The sequence below is a fragment of the Nematolebias whitei genome, chromosome 10, assembly GCF_014905685.2.
Source record: "Nematolebias whitei isolate Nwh7 chromosome 10, NemWhi1, whole genome shotgun sequence".
Taxonomy (NCBI): Eukaryota; Metazoa; Chordata; class Actinopteri; order Cyprinodontiformes; family Rivulidae; genus Nematolebias; species Nematolebias whitei.
The window spans coordinates 22446385-22466312 of record NC_056507.1 but is presented as its reverse complement, the minus strand read 5'-3'; the positions used below and the strand labels follow the sequence as shown (position 1 = coordinate 22466312).

General features: G+C 37.9%; 2 protein-coding genes across 2 annotated transcripts in view; both read left to right on the top strand.

The window, feature by feature from the left end:
- The window catches only part of ppfibp1b (PPFIA binding protein 1b), a 23917-nt gene extending 7425 nt beyond the window's left edge, over positions 1 to 16492 (top strand). Inside the window, exons 4-27 of the mRNA XM_037683462.1 lie at positions 604 to 693; positions 2279 to 2392; positions 2791 to 2922; positions 3672 to 3764; positions 4640 to 4757; positions 4892 to 4936; positions 7379 to 7440; positions 7546 to 7630; positions 7834 to 7967; positions 8361 to 8458; positions 9055 to 9115; positions 9191 to 9365; positions 9753 to 9785; positions 11624 to 11765; positions 11877 to 12008; positions 12249 to 12399; positions 12496 to 12607; positions 12746 to 12834; positions 13016 to 13138; positions 14150 to 14275; positions 14356 to 14544; positions 15219 to 15371; positions 15486 to 15551; positions 15625 to 16492. Coding sequence (XP_037539390.1) covers positions 604 to 693; positions 2279 to 2392; positions 2791 to 2922; positions 3672 to 3764; positions 4640 to 4757; positions 4892 to 4936; positions 7379 to 7440; positions 7546 to 7630; positions 7834 to 7967; positions 8361 to 8458; positions 9055 to 9115; positions 9191 to 9365; positions 9753 to 9785; positions 11624 to 11765; positions 11877 to 12008; positions 12249 to 12399; positions 12496 to 12607; positions 12746 to 12834; positions 13016 to 13138; positions 14150 to 14275; positions 14356 to 14544; positions 15219 to 15371; positions 15486 to 15551; positions 15625 to 15708 — 2607 coding nt within the window. The 3' untranslated portion in view covers positions 15709 to 16492. The remainder of the gene's footprint in view (positions 1 to 603; positions 694 to 2278; positions 2393 to 2790; positions 2923 to 3671; positions 3765 to 4639; positions 4758 to 4891; positions 4937 to 7378; positions 7441 to 7545; positions 7631 to 7833; positions 7968 to 8360; positions 8459 to 9054; positions 9116 to 9190; positions 9366 to 9752; positions 9786 to 11623; positions 11766 to 11876; positions 12009 to 12248; positions 12400 to 12495; positions 12608 to 12745; positions 12835 to 13015; positions 13139 to 14149; positions 14276 to 14355; positions 14545 to 15218; positions 15372 to 15485; positions 15552 to 15624) is intronic.
- A 2204-nt stretch (positions 16493 to 18696) lies between these two features.
- Positions 18697 to 19928, top strand: part of endouc (endonuclease, polyU-specific C) — a 3826-nt gene continuing 2594 nt past the window's right edge. The window contains exons 1-5 of the mRNA XM_037683463.1: positions 18697 to 18762; positions 18847 to 18900; positions 18977 to 19082; positions 19356 to 19467; positions 19532 to 19653. Of these exons, the coding sequence (XP_037539391.1) occupies positions 18752 to 18762; positions 18847 to 18900; positions 18977 to 19082; positions 19356 to 19467; positions 19532 to 19653 (405 nt within the window). The 5' untranslated portion in view covers positions 18697 to 18751. The remainder of the gene's footprint in view (positions 18763 to 18846; positions 18901 to 18976; positions 19083 to 19355; positions 19468 to 19531; positions 19654 to 19928) is intronic.

Here is a 19928-nt window from a genome sequence, read left to right as displayed (position 1 = left end):
TATATATATATATATATATATATATATATATATATATATATATATATTATATAATCTGTCTGTCTCCATCCATCCATCCATCTACAATTTGATTGTATCACAATTCTTTTTGGTCCATTAAAACCTTTTGAACACACAACTGCATTAGCAAACAAATCCTGCTTCCCACTGTGTTCAACTGATTTGTTTGCTGAGTGAAAACTTGATTGTCTTGCTCTGCTGAGTTCCCTGGGAATGAAAGATGATCTGCTGATGTGTGTGTCAGAGCAGGAGTGCAGTAAGAAACATGCTGACTTCTTGGGAATCAGAGCAGTGTTTGGGAGCGTAATGGGCTGCAGGCCATACAGAGTTTTTGTGTAATGTTGTAACTCACTCTCTGAACAGCTGTCTGAATGGGATCTTTCTTTTTTTGCCATGTAAGGTTTTGTTTGGGCCGAGTAGGGCAGTGTAGCTTCTTGGTTAAAAAACACATCAGTGATCTTTATTTGACACATCTTACTGAATTTTATGATTAGAGTAATAAATGGACAACTCTACACCACAAAAGGTTGGATGCACTTCTTTTTGTGACTTCTTTATGTGTAATCTTTATTTTTTCTTCAGTCCAATGGGCACATTTCTCTAAGTGGAGGTGACCACTACCAAGAAAGACTGTCAAGGATTGAGAGCGACAAAGAGTCTCTGGTGCTTCAGGTACCCATCCAACAGCACTTACTCTACACTAAACACTAAATGTTTTTCTAAACCCATGTTCCAAATGTGAAGTGAACGGCTGCCTTGTAACAATTGTTTGAGTGCACCTTTATATGTTTTAAATATTGCATAACCAGATGGAATCTGCTTGCAGGAGTAGTGTTGCCAAATTAATTTGTATTTACCAGGTAAGTGCAACCAGTGGATAAAACAAAGTAACTTATCTCCTTTTTCAACAACAAATCTGAACCAACACAGCATTTTTTTAAACTTCTGAACCTTGATTAGATACTACACTGACTTCATTTTTAAACATAACATCATAACCCTAATGTTAGTCTGATTGGTCATTGTGACCCCACACCGAGCCCTTAATGTAAGAAGTTCTTTATTTTTAACCAACAAAAACTTGTTGCTGCTGTGATACCAGGTTTTCTGGCCTGAAAATTGTAGTTTAGTGGTTAAAAACAGGAAAAACAGATTCTACATTTGGAACTAGTTTAATGAGAAGGAAAACAAATTCATCTTTTCTTTCCCAAGACTTTTCCTTTTTCTTTGTTTTTGTCTAGGAAAGACATACAGTACGATTGCAGACTACACCAGTTGTGTTTGTCCTCACATTGTGATTTTATGTTTATTTCATGTCTTATGGATCTCAATATTGATATATATATTTTTTTATCTTAAACCGCACAAATTGTTCCATCTGTACAGTAAGTATTCAACTTTATTTACATACATCGCTTGTTGCAGGAATGTGACCTGTGCTGGCTGGAAAAATGGTTATTTCTGAAGACATACTTGTAATAAAATATTAATTTAAAGATCGATTAGGAAGATTATCTGCTCCGCCTCATGGTGGATGGGTTAAATGCAGAGAGCCAATTTCGCCATTGTATGGGAACATACGATGATGACAATACATACTACGGTAATTATTATTATTATTATTATGTTATTTTACTTTCTGGGATCACTATAGGGGAGTGGTGTCGGAGAGGTTAGAGAAGGCGAGCCTGTCATAAGAAGGTTGCCTGTTTGACCCACCCGGGCTGATGACTTCAAAATGTGGATGGAAAAGGTGAAGCACCCACACCTGCCCCCACCCTCATTTTCCCCACTCTAGGCCCTTGAGCAAGGCCATTAACCCCACACCATCTGATCCCCTGGGTGCCCTAGATGGCAACTCTCTGCTCCACACAGAGGGCTGTGGTAGCTTGGTGGGCTGTGTTTGTGACAGGAAGGGCATCCGGAGTAAAAACAATCGCAAAGTCTTAGTGTGAGTTAGTTCGCTGTGGCGACTCCTGAGGAAGGGAGCAGCCAAAAGAAGAAGAAATAGAAAAAAAAGTTACTGGGATCACTATCAGGTGCCTTTATGGACTCACGAAAATCTCAATTGTGGCAAAAAAATAAATATGTTCACCTTTGCACTGCAGCCTAAGCTCATTCTGATTCATTTGGCCAGCGCGGGTCACCAGTGCTCATACCCACATCTGTAAATATGCTGTTGCCATTGTTCTGCCCAATACAGTTGTGTTGTACTGTATATATTCTAAACTCACAATAACACCTTGGTTTTGTGCAGGTGAGTGTGCTGACTGACCAGGTGGAGGCTCAAGGAGAGAAGATTCGTGATTTGGACTTGTGTTTGGATGAGCACAGGGAGAAACTCAACTCAACTGAGGATATGTTGCAACAGGTGTGTGTGTGGTTTTGTGTTGTTGTTTGTTTTGTTGTTTTTAAGGTGGTTTTCACCCAGATTTTCTTAGCCTTTTTGTAAAAATCTAAATATAAGGAAGAACAGAAAAGTTTTACTAATGCATCAAAGCCTGAATTTAAAAGAGATTTGGGTGGCAGTCTTTTTTCCAAATTAAATTATCCCACCAGCCTTCAAGATATTAATAACTCTAATGTACAAACACTTTCAGCAATTGTTTAAATCCATTCATTAGCTGCTCGATTCTAAGTGATAGTTTGTGCTTGAATGCTGAAGCTATCAACAAGTTTTCTGTAGGATTCAGTGACTTTGATCCCAAGGTATATTTCCTACAGGTCAGTGTTTTAAGCTTTGTCTTTTTTGCTTGTTTACTGTTGTAGGAGCTTCTGTGCCGAGCAGCACTGGAGACCCAGAAGCTCGAACTGATGTCAGAAGTGTCCAACCTCAAGTTGAAACTCAACTCTATGCAGAAAGAGAGATTGGACTTCAATGACAGATTTAGGGACAGCGATGTGAGATGCTTATTTTTGTTGTCTGTTGTCCTCAAAATTAGCTGAACTACCCAGGGGAGATATGCCTGCATTGACTCTTACAGTTATAGAGTGAAGTCATATTTTTTTTTTTTTTTTTTTGTGATGGCCTCCCTTCTCCCCTTACAGCCATCCTCTCCACACCATTATTATGAAATATTTATTATAGTGACTATCTAGTGTAGTTTTTTTTTTTTTTTTTGAGTGAAGTCATATTAGTGCAGAGCAGTTCAGTATTGTTTATCTGTTGAACCTTATTTAAATGTGCTGCTTTTTGGTCAAAGCTTTATCAAGATTAAACACTTGTTTATGTGAGATATGGTGATTTGTGCTTCCAGGCAGACTGTGCAAAGTGTTTGGAAAGCTTTCAGACACGTCATGTTGTTGCTCTTCCACCCCACTGGAACAAAAAGGCTGCTGTCCATGTTCCGCCTCACAGGACATAAATCACAGCTTCCTCTCATTATATCACTGCTGCTGCTGCTTTGGAGCATTTAATCTCAAAGGACTCAACATCTGGGATAGTTTACGGAGTTTGTCTAGACTGTGTTTGCTGCGTAATCAGTTCTACTTATTTTATCAGCTTATTAAGATACAAGTTATCAAAGAATTTTGAAGCGCAGCTTTTAATTGGCAGGTGCTAAAATAATTTTTTTGTGAAAATAAAATTAAAATGATCTCGGTTTTGTGTGTTTTCTGACAGATTTGTGATGTGCATTTTGCTTTTGCAGGATTTGATCCTTGAAATTAACGAGCTGCGGTACAGACTGACTGACCTGGACAATGAAAAGCTACAGTACGAAAATAAACTGAAAGCCACAAAGGTGAGTTTTCACAGGACTCTGCTTTCCTAACCAGTTGAACAGTTTTTATGCAAAACCTTTAATGCATTTGCAATAATTAATGCATATTCAATATGTCTCAATATTTTTTAAACAATATGGACAGAATTGTAATAGTCCTTCATGCTGCCATAACTCCATCTATAAGACTCTGTAATGGCTAATTTAATCTAACATTTCTAATCTGAAAATTAAAATGTTACATTAAGACAGTTGGAAGAAAGAGCACAAATTCCAGGCTTTTAAAATGGACTTTTCTCAGTTTTGTGCATGCATCATGATAATGGTTTTTGACCTCTCCCTTTGGCTTCTTTAATTAAAAATATATAAATAAGTCTGTATGTTTTTTAGGTTTTTGTAATTTGTTATTGCACTGTTATGTCCTTCTTATTTTATACAGTCATACAATATAAAAAATGTGAAAGGTCATGTGCAATAAATACAAACACTTCCACAAACCAACAAAAAATATATATATATTCAGCAAATGCATTTTCAGACTACAGGTATGTTTTAATTTGAGTTATTTTTCCTACTTTTTACACTTCTTTCTCTGTTTTGTTTTGCTTTATTCCCTTGTCCTAATTTTATGTTAAATTTTTATGTTTGTACTCGGTTGCCTTCTGTTTTCTTTAAACATGTTTATTTTTAATTTCTTTGATAAACTTGCCTTGACCGTCCAAGACATTTGTGCATGCTATCCACCTTACACTTGTAGAACCTGTTGTGCAGATGTGTCTTGTGTGCCTCTTAACGCCATGTTGGCATCCAAGAACCTTTGTGTTGTTGAGGTGAGGGGTGGAGGAGGCGATGTGTGTCTGGGGGGAACACACTCACTGTTGTCCTCTGCTGGACAGGAGGAGCTATCCTTACTCAGGAGACAGCTGGAAGGCAAAGATGGAGAAATGAGGAGACCACATGATGAGACAGGCTTCAAATCCATCGCTATGAGCAGTGCAGATTCTCTGGAGAGAGGTAGGAAAAGCTGCCAACCATAAGCCTCACTGAACCTGAGCAAGCTCAGAGTTTAATATCTGTATAAATATGAGATAGTTTTCTAAGGCTAAAGCTCTACACAGTTTTTGTGTCATAATTTTTGTCCTGTTTAGTTTCTCATCCAGATGAAATGTTAAGAAAGAGGCTGAAAGAAAAACGTAAGGGGGGTTTTCTGCTTTTGATCATCACTGCATTCACCCCAACCCCTGTTTGCATGAACGAGCATGAGCCATCTGAACTCTGCTTGTCTATTATTACTCATTGAAGTGCATAACTGACCACAGCAACATATCTCAGTTTTCTTTTTCTTTATTTTGAATGAAACAACAAAGTCTTTTAGATCCCCTGTCATGTTTTAAAGTCCAGCTTAAAACAACAAAAAGAACTGTTTGCTCCATGTAATCAGCAGGAATGAGGAATGATGTGATGTTATAACCATTCAGACTGCTCACTCATCTTTCTGACATGTTCTCCAACAAAAATAACCTTCTGTACACCTCAGTGACTCCTCAAAGTTTTCCAAACCTTTCTCTGTTGACACCACAAAGTGTGTCTTTTTAACCTGTTTTGTCCTGTTTGTTGTTGTTTGACTATGTTGAGAGTCGACTTATCTTTGTCTGTCCCCATCACATATATCATGAATCTGAGTGTATAGAACAGTTTCATTTTTCATTTTGTGCACACACTCCTCCAGCAGGACTCTGAATACATACTGAACATTTTCAAACCCTAATACTTATTTTATCATGTTTTAAAGTGTCAGATTAAAGGAAAAACTTGGAACATGTTTAAGGACATTCTTGTGTGGCTGAGTTAATGATATGGTTCTTAAGTTTTAGTGAACACATCCATTAAATATTCATATACACATATTTTAAATACACAAAGTAAAGGATTTATTTGACTCAATGATCAGAAAACACAAGTTAGTTGAACATCCCGTTGCCACAGATGGTCATTTAGAGATGAGCCACAGCACTTCATCATCTGTATCTACAGTCTATCCTATCAGGGAATATTTACAGATATATTTACAGATACTCACTGCATAGCCATGAAGACCTGTCAATAATAAAATTAAATGAACAAAATCTACGTAATTTATATTGATAGTTATTGTGTGTTTAAAAAAAATGGAAGCATTATTTGTGAACAGGTGCCAACTACCACAGGAGTTTGTTTACGGTACTTATAAAAACAGCCAAAGTGACTGAAAATAGATTTTTGATGGTGACGTCTGTGGAAGAGCTGTTGGGGATAGAGAAGTCAGATAGTTTGGATGTACTGGTATTTATTCATGCACAGATTTATTGAGTAAAAAAATGAAAAGCAATGATAAGTTAGATTGACATAATCTTACTGGTTTAGATACATTTTTGCAGAAGCCATTAAGAGTGTGTGTTTGAGTTCAGAGCTTTGTCTTTATGGCACTCCACCACCCTGCTTGATCCCCAATATTTATTCTTGGCTATTACCTCACTCCCTATTTCTCTTTTCTTTGGCATTTAGCTTCAGAATTACTTTTATACTTCCACTTGGACATCTTGTGTGATTCTGCCATACTTGTTCACCTACACAAACTACAGTCAGGCTAATGTAGGTCAACCATGTGACTCAAGCTTCCAGTTGGTTTTTGGTGCATTCAGCTGTGTGCTTTGTTTACATTGAGTGCATACCCACATTTCAGATTTGCATATCAATACAACTGGAAATTTGTTGAAGTAAACTCTTTCAATTGCACCATTTGATACAGATCAGGATAACATTTTTATGTTTTATGTAATAAGTACCTTTGATATTTTATCTTCAGATTACTTTGAACCAGATTCATGAAAATCAACAGATTAAAAAGCTGGTTTATCTGAGATAATGTTTATTGTTGGACTTTTTTTTTTTTTTTTTGCATTAGCAGGCATTTCTGGTGAAAAGCAGTCACAGCAAGACTGACTGAATATAACACACTTTTAAAGTGAACTAACTAGCTGTTATCCACTTTTTTGTTTGGAGAATTGGTTTCCAAGTTTTGGCAAGACAAGACTCAAATAAATTATTTTAAAAGAGCTGCGGTAGCTCGGTGGTCAGTGCCATGGTCTTGTAATCCTGAAGTTACGAGTTCAAGCCCAGGCTGCGTCAGGAAGGCCATCCGGCGTAAAACAAATTGCCAAATCTTTCATGGGAGTTCACTCACTGTGGTGACCCCTGGAGAAGGGAGTAGCCAAAATAAACTTTTTTTTTTTTTACAGTGATTTTTTTTGTTACAAACTAAAACACATGAATGAACAATGTTTTCAGTACAGATAAGAACCGTGTAATTTGCGCTCATGTTAAAGTTGTATAGAAATCGAATGGAAAAGTTTAGTGGCAGGTTTGTTTTTGCCTCGGTTGATTACTTACACAACCTCGTGTTGGAGTGTGTGTTCTGAAAAGTGAAAATGTTCTAACGAAGTTTCAACACATGTTGGTCTTGATGGCACTGCACTGACTGTAAACCTGCAGCCTCTCTGGACTAAATTAATTTAAACATCCATCTTCATCCCCACATTTTATCCTTCACAAAGCTTCGCACTTCAGTGTTCAAAATCGTTTTCTGTCTTCACTAGATGTGGAAGTGCAAAGAATGAAAAAGGCTGTTGAGTCATTAATGGCAGCAAATGAAGAAAAGGTATTTTTTTTCCCATGCCACATTTATCAGATTATTCATATTTCTTCCTGTAAAGTCGAACTCTTTGTAAACGTTTGCTTTATTTTATTTATTTCCTATTTGCAGGATCGTAAGATTGAGGAGTTAAAGCTGTCGCTTTTGCGGTACAAGAAAGTTCAGGACATGGTGATGTCAGTGCAAGGAAAGAAAGGTTAGACTTTTACAGCTCGCATGAACAATATGATCATTTTTAACAGATAAATCCGAACTGAAAATTTAATTAAACATGTTGTGTACGTGGGTGCCAGCTTTTGTTCCTACCTCATATTTTAGACTACGATTGTTTTTTCTAGAATTCTAATTGTTCATATTTCTAATTATGCATTTTTTTGTTTGTTTTATTATTCACCGCAGATAAAATGAAAGATGAGCATGTTGAGAGTCCTGCTGATGGATTCAGTGCAGTCTTGTCCTACCTTGGGTCTGTGGAATCTGAAAAGCAGGAAGTTACAGATCTTGAGCAACTAAAAATAAAAAAGCCAGATGAGGTTTGTAAAATAAAATGTAATGTGGGGGGTATCGCACATTTTTGCATTTGTTAGCTTTTCGATGAAATAAAAACAAGTTAAAGCTTTAAATAAAACTACCGGTAAGTAGTGGGTAAAGACAAACTCTTGTTTGTTTACTTTTTATTTTCTATCAATAACTTACAAAAAATATTAACTTAAACATTCAAATTAATAAAGACCACATATTAATTTCACAATTTTTAAACAAGTTTTAAAATGTGAGTCATCCGTTTTATTGACAGTAATTAGCCAGTCTGTTTCATGTGAAATATTTGCTGCTTTTAACTGTTGCCATTAAAACACCATAGGAAGTGTTACTTGGCAGAATCGTTAAAATCTCTTTTTTTTTTCCTCATTCTGATTCATTCTTAGGTGGAAAGTTTTAGTGGACAGAGTGAAGATCCTTCTCCCACACCCAGCCCTCCTGATCCAGAACAAGTTTCTGAGCTTGCACCAACAGATGTAGAGAGGTGAAAATATCAAACTTTACATCTCACATGTGCTACTTTACTTCAAAGCAGACTTCATTAAATCAGCAATATTTCTGCTCCTTAGCTTTTTATGTGCTGTGACATTTTTTGCTTTCCTAGTCTTATTTATAAATAAATAAACATATATAAATAAAAACAAGTGAAACTAATCTGTAGGCGTAGGTTTCATTCAAGGTGATGACACCAGTTGGCACAGTCATAGTGTGCAAACTGTGGTGTTGTACCACATATCTGACCACAACATGCCATTGCCTTACAAAGTTTCCTGTCACACTCCAACCATTGTACTCACCACAAATGCAGTAGTGTCTCCTCATCAGTATAAAGCATCATATTGTGCTCTCAAGCGACAGGAAGTCAGACCATTTGTGGCAGAGTGTTGCTCATTTCAAATCCAGGACTTTACAATAATTACAAAAAAATAGGCCTGCTCATCAAAATCACATTCTTGAAATATTGATTGTGAAGCTTTAATTATGTTTTGCCTGAACTTTTTTTTTTTTTTTGTATTATTTTAAAGAGGTGTACATTTCACAACTAAGTGAGCTCTGCACTGTTATGTTTTGTAATTTTAGAAGCCAAGAAATAACTAAAACTGATGACCAAGCACATTTAGAGGAAAGCAAGAATGAGAAGGTAAGGAGGGGAAGAGTTATTAATCTGATGAAACTGTATATTCTGTGTACGATCAATATGTTTTTGTTTTCTCAGTGTACAAATGAAGAGAACAGTAAGGTGAGTGGGAAGCCACCTTTGAATCCTTCAGCCACCCTGCCTGCCTCCACAGAAGATGACAGCTTTGGCTCAAGAAAGGCTCGCTCATCTTTTGGAAAGGGCTTCTTTAAGATTCGTGGAGGCAAGAAGGCGACCAGCAGTCCTAACCTCGGTACGAGCACAAAATCTGTTATAAATTGTCCTGTTATGTGCTTCACAAGGCAAACTGATGAGATCCTCACCACAGTGAGAATTTCCTGGAGATTTCTTTCTTCAACCATGGACTAGAATTGTTTTTTTCTTAAAAGCCACACCCCTGGAGTTTATTTTATGGACAAAGATTATAATTTGCACCCCACCTAAACTGTGGTTCTTATTTAATTATAGATGGCTGTTTCCATGACACTGTATGACCTTTGTCTCGTCTGTGTTCTTTTTTTGTACATGTTTCTGTCCCCACTCTCATTTCAGTTATTATTTCACTCCTGATTTCTGTCCTCTTGTTCTTTTTTTATCGGACGCTGTCGTGTGTTGTGTGCCTTTTTGTAAACACATGAAGACCGCAGCAGGAGTGCAAGTGCACCTATGCTAGGTACAGTAAAGACAGTAGGGTTGTTGTATTTCTCTGACAAGCAAAAGAAACTACTCACTTTATATAAATCCTACATCTTTGTGCACTTGTTTTTCTTTGCTTTCTCATTCTTTGGCTTGACTTGTTTCTGTTCATTTTTAATGTGTCAGTATCAGAGTTAACATCCACATCCTCATCACTATACTTTGTTGCACAAATGTCTGTTCAACATACAGTAGTCTTTGTTTTCTGTGTATGCTGATGCATGTTTTAAAGTGTGTTTCTTTGTCAAACACAAATCTTTCTGAAGATCCATATTGTTCAAGAAAAACCTTTATTTGGATCTTAAAGACCTTCCACTAAATATCTAAAATAGAACCTCAATTTTTACAAAGTTGGGACGTTGCGCAAAACAAAACAAAAAAGCAATGAAAAGAATTGCAAATCTCAAAAACCCCTATTTCATTCACAATAGAACAAAGTAAACTTATTAAATGTTAAAACAAATTCTTCCGTTTGTTCAGACGGGGTCATGTTCACCCTCCTCTTGTAACAACAGTCTGTAAACTTCCCAGAACTGAGACCAGTGGCTGGAGGTGTTGGAGGGAATGTAGTCCCATTCTTGTCTGATTCTAGCTGTTCAGCATTCCTGGGTCCTTACCAATAATTTTTTAATTTCATGATGCATCAAATGTTTTCTGTTGGTGAGAGGTTTAAGCTGAAGGCAGGCCAGTTCAGCACCGGGACATCTCTACTACAAAGCCATGCAGGATGTGGTTCAGCATTGTCTTGTTGGAAGTTGAGACATGCAAGGTCCTCCCAGAAAAAGATGTTGTCTGACTCTGGATGGGAGCATATGTTCTGTATGAACTGTTCTACATTGATGGTGCCTGTCCAGATGTGTAAGCTGCTCATGCCATAGGAGCCAATGTACCCCCATACAGTCAGAGAGGCAAGCTTTTTTAACTGTGTACTGGCAACAGACTGGATGGGTTCAAAAAATAATTTTCCACTTTGGCTACTTATATTTTTTGTCTATTTTAAATGAGTTTTGGCCCAGAGAAGATGGGGGCGGTTTTAGATGGTGTTCGACAACGTCATCTTTGCAGAATCAAACCTGTTTTTAATGCAGTCCTGTCTCTTTGCCATCTAGAACTGACGTTCAGTCTTTTCCTTTAAACTCAGAGATTTCTCCAGTTTCTTGAAATCTTTTGATGATATTATGAACTGTAGATGATGGGATAGTAAAAGTTTTCTCATCTTTCTATTGAACATTATTCTGAAATTGATCCACTATTTTTAGATTCAGTTTTTTGCACACTGGTGAACCTCTGTCCATTTTACTTCTGAGAAATTCATCCTCTCTAAAATGCTCTTTTTATACGGTCCCACTGACCAACCCCTCTGAGATGTGTTGTTACCAATACTTTAAAAAAATAACCAGTTTTTCACTAAAATATGTATACATTTTTTTACTTTAAACATTTGATATGTTTACTACGTTCATTGTGACTGAGATCAATTTGAGATTTGCAAATCATTACATTCAGTTTTTATTTACAGTTTAAACAACATCCCAACATTGTCAGAATGGGGTTGTAAAACAACTAAAGAAATAACTTTTGTTTTCTAATATCAGTCAGACATCGGCATGTCTGACGCATGCATATTAGAGAGCCTTTTGCTTTGAATGCCCCCTGCCATGACCTCTCAGTCTGTCCATGTCCTGGAGTCGACATGTGTTCTTTGCAGTGTGTTCTGGAGCGCTGACTCTTTTCCGCAGCTGCGTCTCCACCAGTCAATGCACATCTTTCACTCCAACACTCATGAGGTTGTTCTGTGGGCATTTCTTTGTGCAGCTGAAACGGAGCGGCAGGGCACCGATCATTTGGATCTGGCTGGGCTTCCACAAAGGTCATCTAACAGTGACAGCACAAACACACTTCCCACAAACCCGGAAAGCAGAAAGAAATCCAAAGGAATAAAAAAATTATTTGGGAAGTGAGTATATTATATTAAAATCTTTTAACGGTTAGTTTAAAGGAAAAAAATCCTGAACAAATGATTATGGTGAAGATAGTTTATCATGTAATCTCTAATGTGTGTTTTAAGGCTCATAAGAAGTCAGTCTACTACGTTCAACCTAGATGATAACTTGCCAGACGGAGAGTTTAAGCGTGGCGGCGTTCGAGCCACAGCGGGACCCAGACTGGGTTGGTCTCGTGACCTCCAGCGAGTCAACAAGTGAGTCTGTGCATTCCGCATAAATAATGAACGTCTGAATGTGGTTTCCCTGTTTTGAATCTCTTTTGTACAACGGCTTTCAGACATAATAAAACAAGAACAGCCTTAGTATGGACCACAAAGATCTGAAACTTGAGTCTCACAATGAATATGACGTCCATTTCACACCTTTTTTATGCTGCTACAGGGATATACCTGCAGACATCACACAGTTCAATCCTTTCCGTTTTATTTTCTCAGTGAGGTGGACGCTCCATTCGCTCGATGGTCAAAGGATCAGGTTTGCGACTGGCTGCAGGAGCAGGGTCTAGGCCTCTACGTGAACCTGGCTCGAGTGTGGATCTTATCCGGACAGACTTTGCTGCAGGCGTCACAACAAGACCTCGAGAAGGTGAGACACAGCAGAACAATGTTTCTAACTTCATGCATCAAGTTAGCAGACAAAGGTTTCCCATGTTGAGCTTGTTTGATGGGTGTTGGTTTTTAGGAGCTGGGTATCAAACACCCGCTGCACAGAAAGAAGCTGCAGCTGGCTCTGCAAGCCATCGGCTCAGAGGAGGACGATAATAAGGGGAAGTTGGACTACAACTGGGTGACACGTGAGTGTTTGCGTCAAGGCATAAATCAAGTCAACAATATTTTACCATTAATTTAACATGCTTTTATGTTATTTTAATGACATCCAGCTTTCGTCTTATATTTGTCATGTTGATGTTCTTGTCATGGTTTCCTCTCAGGGTGGTTGGATGATATTGGCCTTCCTCAGTATAAAACCCAGTTCGATGAGGGCAGAGTGGATGGTCGCATGTTGCACTACATGACAGTGGTGAGTGCTTCCTTACAGACCAGGTGGGTGAGAAGCTCTGACAACTTCTTGTATTTAGAGTCCAATCAGCTCCAGATGTGAAGGCCTGATTTCCTGGTTGTTTGGTTGTATTTTGTTTTGACTCGCAGCTAATATTTACTCACAAAGTAGTTAACAGTTGTTTGACTGTTTTGTTCTTCAGGATGACCTGCTCTCCCTGAAAGTTGGAAGCGTTCTTCATCACCTCAGCATCAAGAGAGCGATTCAGGTTCTTCGACTAAACAACTACGAGCCCAACTGTTTGCGCCGCAGGCCGTCAGACGAGGTGCGTTCAAGTCTGAGGTTCTTCTGTGACGTTAGGAAGCAACTGTAGGCATGAAAACCATCTGTTGTTTATTTTATTATGATAAAATATTAGAACAGGATGTCTAGTTTCTATAGCAGCAGCGGTAACTCCAGTTGTCTGCTGATCAACCATAACATTACGACCACGTGGCACATAATGAAACAGCAGCAGGGTCAGCAGAGTTAACAGCACAGGTCAGGTTCTGCTCACCCTGTTCAGAACTTTAGTTGTGGTGTACCTCTGAAAACCAGCAGTTCTTTCTCAGACTGCTTTTGGTTGTTTATGTTTTCAAATTCAGGATAGATGAATATTTGCGAACTAAGAAATTAAACCCAGTAGTGTTAATTTTTCACACTTACTTCATCACAGAGAAATTGTTGTTCAGATCAGACTTGAGTTTTAATGACCGTCTTAAGTCGCAAATGTTTAGTTTAGTTTTTTATTTAAACCGTTCAACATAAAACTTTGTTTTTACTTTCCTGTTTTGTAAGAAAGAATAGAAACATGGAATTAAAACTACTAAATAGGTCAAACTTTCAGACTTTCATTGTATGTTACTGGTTATCCTTTGATGTTTATCGGTATTTTTAAATAATATTGTTGGTATGTTTTCATGAGGCATCATATGTGAAAACTGTAATATTATTTTTCTTACTTTTTGCACTTAAATTAAAAATCTTATTAAGCACTGATTCTGGAGAAGGTTCTGTTTTCACTGTAGCTTCTTTGTGGGTCTGAATGAAAATAATGTGTAGATGTAATGCTGTCTGCACCCCAGTCACATTGTTGATTTGAGTTTTCTAGCATTTTAGCAGCTACTAACTAATATGGCCATAAATATTCAGTCTGACTTATTGTTTTATGGACCTCACATTAGCACCATAACCAGAACAGAGTTCTGTTAGGAACAAGGTTAATATTTAATAAAACGCTGTCTATGTTAGTGGGACGCAGTTTTCTTCATGTTCTCTCTGCATGTCGTATCTGTAGAACAACATTTCACCTGCAGAGATTTCGCAGTGGACCAACCACAGGGTGATGGAGTGGCTTCGATCTGTGGACCTCGCTGAATACGCTCCCAACCTGCGAGGCAGCGGCGTCCACGGAGGCCTCATGGTGAGAGGAGTTCTATTTTCCCGTTAAAACATTTTCTTCTTGCACCGATCAGCTCCTAATACGTTATGCTCCCTGTTCAGGTTCTGGAGCCACGGTTCAACGTGGAGACCATGGCTCTGCTGCTGAACATCCCCCCCAACAAGACTCTGCTGCGCCGCCACCTCGCCACACATTTCAGCCGGCTGATCGGCTCCGAGGCCCAGCAGCTCAAACAGGAGTGTCTCGAAAACCCGGACTACACTTTGCTTACAGCTACCACAAAAGTCAAGGTAATCTGTTACTTTCAGAGTCAAGGTAATCTATTACTTTCTGCCACATCTGTTTTTAGAGACAAACTGGTTTTAGATCAGTTGTGAAGACACTAAAAGAAAAGCTTTAAATGTGTTTCTTTTCAGGGTTGATGTTTATTTTATTCTAAAGTTTTTTAGGTGTTGTTACTCCCAACATTTTAAAAAGGAAATCTGTAGTGAGGGCAAATTTAATGTATTGTCGAAAAGCTGAAACTGAGTTGTTGAAGTTAGTGAGTTGAAACAGCCGAAACAATTACAACAGATACTCAAACATTGAGAAAACAACAGCTAAAATCTAAAACAGCAGAGCAGTAAAAGTGAAAGTTGGTCAAGCATGTGCTGAACTAAATTTCAGAGAACAATGTTTTTAAGGAATTGAAGAGATCTCAGTGCATTTCTAATGTTTTTTTTTTGTAAATAAAGTTAAGTAATTCAAAAAGTATGAAAGTGAAAATACTAAAAGTTTTGATTGAGCCATACATTTTGATATATGAATGGAGAAACTAAAGTATAAATGCTGACTCAGCAAATAATTGTGTCATCACTAGCAAGACGGTTTTGATGGATAAAGTTTATATTTTATTTATTATTATTTAGTAAAATGTACGCAGACCTTGAGAACATGTTCTTTGGTCTTTCCCTTTTGCTGCCAGCCAAGGAAACTGTCATTTGGCAATCTGAGGAAGAAAAAACAAGACGACAACGAGGAGTACGTGTGTCCGATGGACGTGGAGATGCCAAAGGGAAGCTTCCAGAAAGGCTTTGAGCTCCAGATCTACGAAGATGACCTGGACCGACTAGAACAGGTGAGCCCGACCCACAAAATATCTTCTGAATTAGAACGTACACTTAGGTACTACAAGATCCTCAGTATGTAAATCTGGACCGTGTCCTACAGTTTAAGTGTCTCATTTGTCCAGATGGAGGACTCTGAGGGGACAGTGAGACAGATTGGAGCTTTCTCTGAGGGAATTCAGAACCTCACGGTAAGAGTGGAACAAAAGGAGCACACGTGGATCGATTCAAGAGCTTCATGTTGTCTCTGTCTGTCTTCACCAGAGCATGCTGAAAGATGACGAGTTCTTCAAAGAGATGTCGGACTCACCCAACCCCAGTGTGACCGATGAGGAGTCCACCGCGTGAGACCGGCGGCCTCAGAACTGGTCCTGCTGTGAACCCAACTCTGTGCCAGCAGCAAAGACTCTGCATTAATATTCCCACATTTCCTTTTAGTGTTAATATTAGAAAAAAGAGCCAAACGTATTCGAGTCGCTGAGTTTTCAGTTCATCTGTCTTCTGTTAGAGGGAACATTTAGGACACGGCCACTGTTCGCCTGCCAGCTGGTTTCTGGAAACATTTTGTTCTCAAATAGAGACGCCGTTCTGGTTCTGATAGAACTAAAATGCCAACCAGCAGGGAGAAAAGCCAAAATAGATTTAATATATTTCTTTGAAACTGTGGAGGTATCTGATAAAGGCACGGACTTCACAGACGTAGAGGACTTTCTAGAAGTAATACGCTGAGAGTTTGTTCTTGTTTTAGTTTGGTCTAACTCCAAAACAGCTGCTATGTTTTTCTACACAACTGAACCTGGCTGATTAAACAATAACAGTTTTATATTTTATCTTTTCATCAAGACTTTCACTTGTAATCTTGCACATATTCATCATTCATACTTAAAAAACATAAGGAGTATCATTGCATGATATCAGAATTCCACATATTTTTACTAAAGTTTGTCATGTTTTTGTTTTTATTATCCTAGAAGGATTTTTGGAAACCTGTGGCCTTGCAGTTAAATAAATAAAATGTTTCAGACTGAAATAAGATAATGTGAGTTTTATTTTGCTGTTTCAAAGGAAGTAATAATGCTGTAATTCAACTTTTGATCATATCTCTAAATATGATCGATTGTAAACTCTTATACTGTTAAGATCAATAAAGTAATTTAAGTCAAACTTTGGTTTCCTTTTAATGAACTAAGTTAGAAACAGTAAAATGTGGATAGAAAATGGATGTAAAGTTCTGCCTTTACTGGAAAACAAGTCTGACGTTTCAGTTTTATTTGTCTATTTTTTAATCGTCTTGTTTTGAACTTTGAAATGTTTGAAATCCTGATGATTGAAGCCAAACTAGAAAAAAAACTTGATTTTCTGCTGCGTTTGAGTTGAATTTTTATGCTTCCAACAATTTATCTTCAGATTGTTTACATGTACAAAACAATTCCAAACTAAAAAAAAATCAGATGTTTTCACAGCTTTGTCTTTTAAAGTTTTAATAATTTATTTGTTGTTTAGGAAACAAATCGTGTAACATTTGATTTTATAACTTTCTCTAAAATCATCTTGTTGAGATGGAAGGAGTTACAAATGTTTTATCAAACCTTGAAAATGATCTGACATCTTAAAGTTAATTCAGGTCCTCTGGATGGATTTAAAGAGAAATAAATGTTGAAATGTTTCATCTTATCCAGAAGACTGTCAGTCTGAGGAGCTGCACTAAACTCAGTCTTATAAACGGCACCTTCTCGTAGTGCAGGGTTCTGCAACCTGCGGCTCTGGAGCCACATGCGGCTCTCTGGTCCCTCTGCAGCGGCTCTTTCAAGCTTTGGCCAAAACTGACATAAAACTGAATTATATTGGTTGTTATGGCAACAACTAAAAGGGCTAGTTTTAGCAATTTTCCTGTAATTTATTTTGCAAATATATGAATACTAGAAACATTACAAGGAGTAAAACATACTCACTAACTTTATGCTTTATTTCTTCAAAGTAGGATACATAATTTTTCTGCAATAAAAAAAAAATTGCATAAGAATGCATAGTTTATTGTTTTAGTTTTTAGAAACTTGGCAAAAACTATTATTTTTTCTTTCTTTACAAGAATCCCATCTTTTATTTCATCTTAGATGTAAAAATATCAATAAATGTAAAAAAATCACAAGATATTTTTAGTTTTATAAAATCACCCCTACTGTCCAGAAAAGCACCCTCCAACAAACTTAAAGTGGTCCGTGGGCCACCAGTTGAGAATCCCAGTTGTAGCAGGTATTGTGGCTCTGGACACGTTTAATTTAGTGAACAAAGAGGCAGAAATGGTTATTTTGATTGTAAAGGTTGCAGACCCCTGTCATAGTGGATCAACCAGTTTACTGGTGACAGTCAGAACCAGCTGTTCACATGATGAAAAGGACCATCAGCCTAACGACTGATCGTTAGTGCCCTGATAACTGCTTGCTATTCACAGAGGGCTGAGTGATACTAGTAATAATAATCTGAAATCTGTTAGCTCTCAACATACAACTCAAGCTTTAGCCCAATATCTGGAAATCTGACTACTGAAGCCATATTTGTGTTTGCCATAGTGGTGGCCATCTTGAACTGGGCTGACTAAAAGTTAATCAGCAGTAGATGTACATCAAATTATTATTTTCACCTTTGGTCAGCAGGAGATAAAACCGTGCTTTGGAGGGTTATTGGTTTCATTTTGTGTTGATTCAATCATCTATTTATATTATTACTACTGTTTATATTACACTACTGTTGATATATATATATATATATATACTTTTTTTTTTACTAGCCTTATTGCATATGTCACTTTACCTATACCAATATCATGGACTTCATACATATACTGTGTACATTCACTTCATATGCTGCTTTGACACTTACTACAAATGTCAATGTCATTTTATTTTATAAATATACTTTTTTAAATATTTTTTATACCGCTATACTACAATTTAATACAGTATCATTCTTGTATTATTTCATTTTATGCTTATGTTTATTAAATGTTTTAATGTTAAATGGTTATTGTTGCACCAGGGGTCTGCGAGTAATGTAATTTCAATCCTGTGTATGTCCTGTACATATTGCAGTTTTGACAATAAAGTGAGTGATCTTTTCAGAGACAAACCCAACAAACGATATTAAAATAAATTGAAATGGCTGACTGCCTCAAACATGATGGAGCTTCATCTAATTTTCTACATTTGAACTCTGGTCAAGATGAGGGTTCAAATCCTGAAACAAAGCACCCCCTGGTGGACAAATCAACTGTCTTCATGTCCAGATTGTCCCAGTCCAGCTCTCCAGGATATAAAGAGCTGGGTGGAGACCGGGCTCACAGAACAGAACCTGAGCCAGTGCTGTGTTGACGTCTGAGGGGCTTTCTGGGATCATGACTGCCAGGTGGGTAGAAGAAGTTCCTAATTCTAAGATTTCAAATTTAGACCAGAATATTGTCTGGAAACTTGCTCTGTGTGTGAAATACAGACTCTCTGGACCCCTGCTCCTTGTGGTACTTCTCTATGGACTGGATGCATCCAGGTAGGGTGGTAAAAGTACTTTTTTTTTTTTTCATGTATTTAAAACTTTGTCAGATTTCTGTGCTCGGCTCTGTCAGTACCAGACCAGCTGTAAACCAGGAGCTGTCCAACCTTTTCAATGAGCTCTGGAGGTTGGATGGGAATCGGATGAAGCCTGGGACAGACTACACAATCTCTGTCCAAGTGAGGAGCACGTTTCCTTCCTTCAATGCTTCTTGTTTATTCTTCTAACCTTTAGGACTGGTCCACTATTGTTCAATTTGGATTACTTTATAACTTATTAAAAAGCTCCCCGTAAAGCTAGAACTGTATATTATCCATCTTTAGTAGATGAGAATACAAATAATGTTTCTGTTCAGTGCCCTGAGACGACTTCTGCTGTGGTTTGGTGTTATATAAACAAACTGAAATGAAATGAATTAATGTTTCTGTGGATTTTGTGACTCGCCTGTCCAGGGCAGGGCAGGATTTGTGAGCCCGGGCAGCCTTGTGGTGCTGGATCGCGCCTCGCTGCCTCTGTTCTCCAACGTTGATGAGAACAAACTGAGGAACTCCACCACCTTCTCTCGTGAGTGTCATAGTGTTTTTCTTTTTTTTAATGCATTTTATCAAACAAACATTTGTCCTGTCAGGCTTCATGAAGCTCCTGGACAACTACGAGCGGTCCACAGGCGTCACAGAGCGGATCACCACAGAGGAGCTGACAGAAATCAGTCTTTTCCTGGATGCTGTTCTGCAGACCCAAGTCATGAAGGTGTGTTTGATGTGTTAACATAACACTCCTGCACTGGGCTACGTTGTGGGCATCTGTTTATTTTTGTATTTAAATCTTAAACTTCCCAGAGAAGCTCAAAAACTTTTGTTGCTCCACATTTCCTGCTGCTTTTCCTGCATTTTGCAGCTTAAATCTGCAGCTGGGGATCTGAAGGGCTCAGTCTTTTCCTGCCTCCCTGCAGAAACAGAACCCCTTAAAAAACAACAATAGAGCTGAAACATCTGTGTGCAGCTGTGGAATGCAGTGTTGGCCTA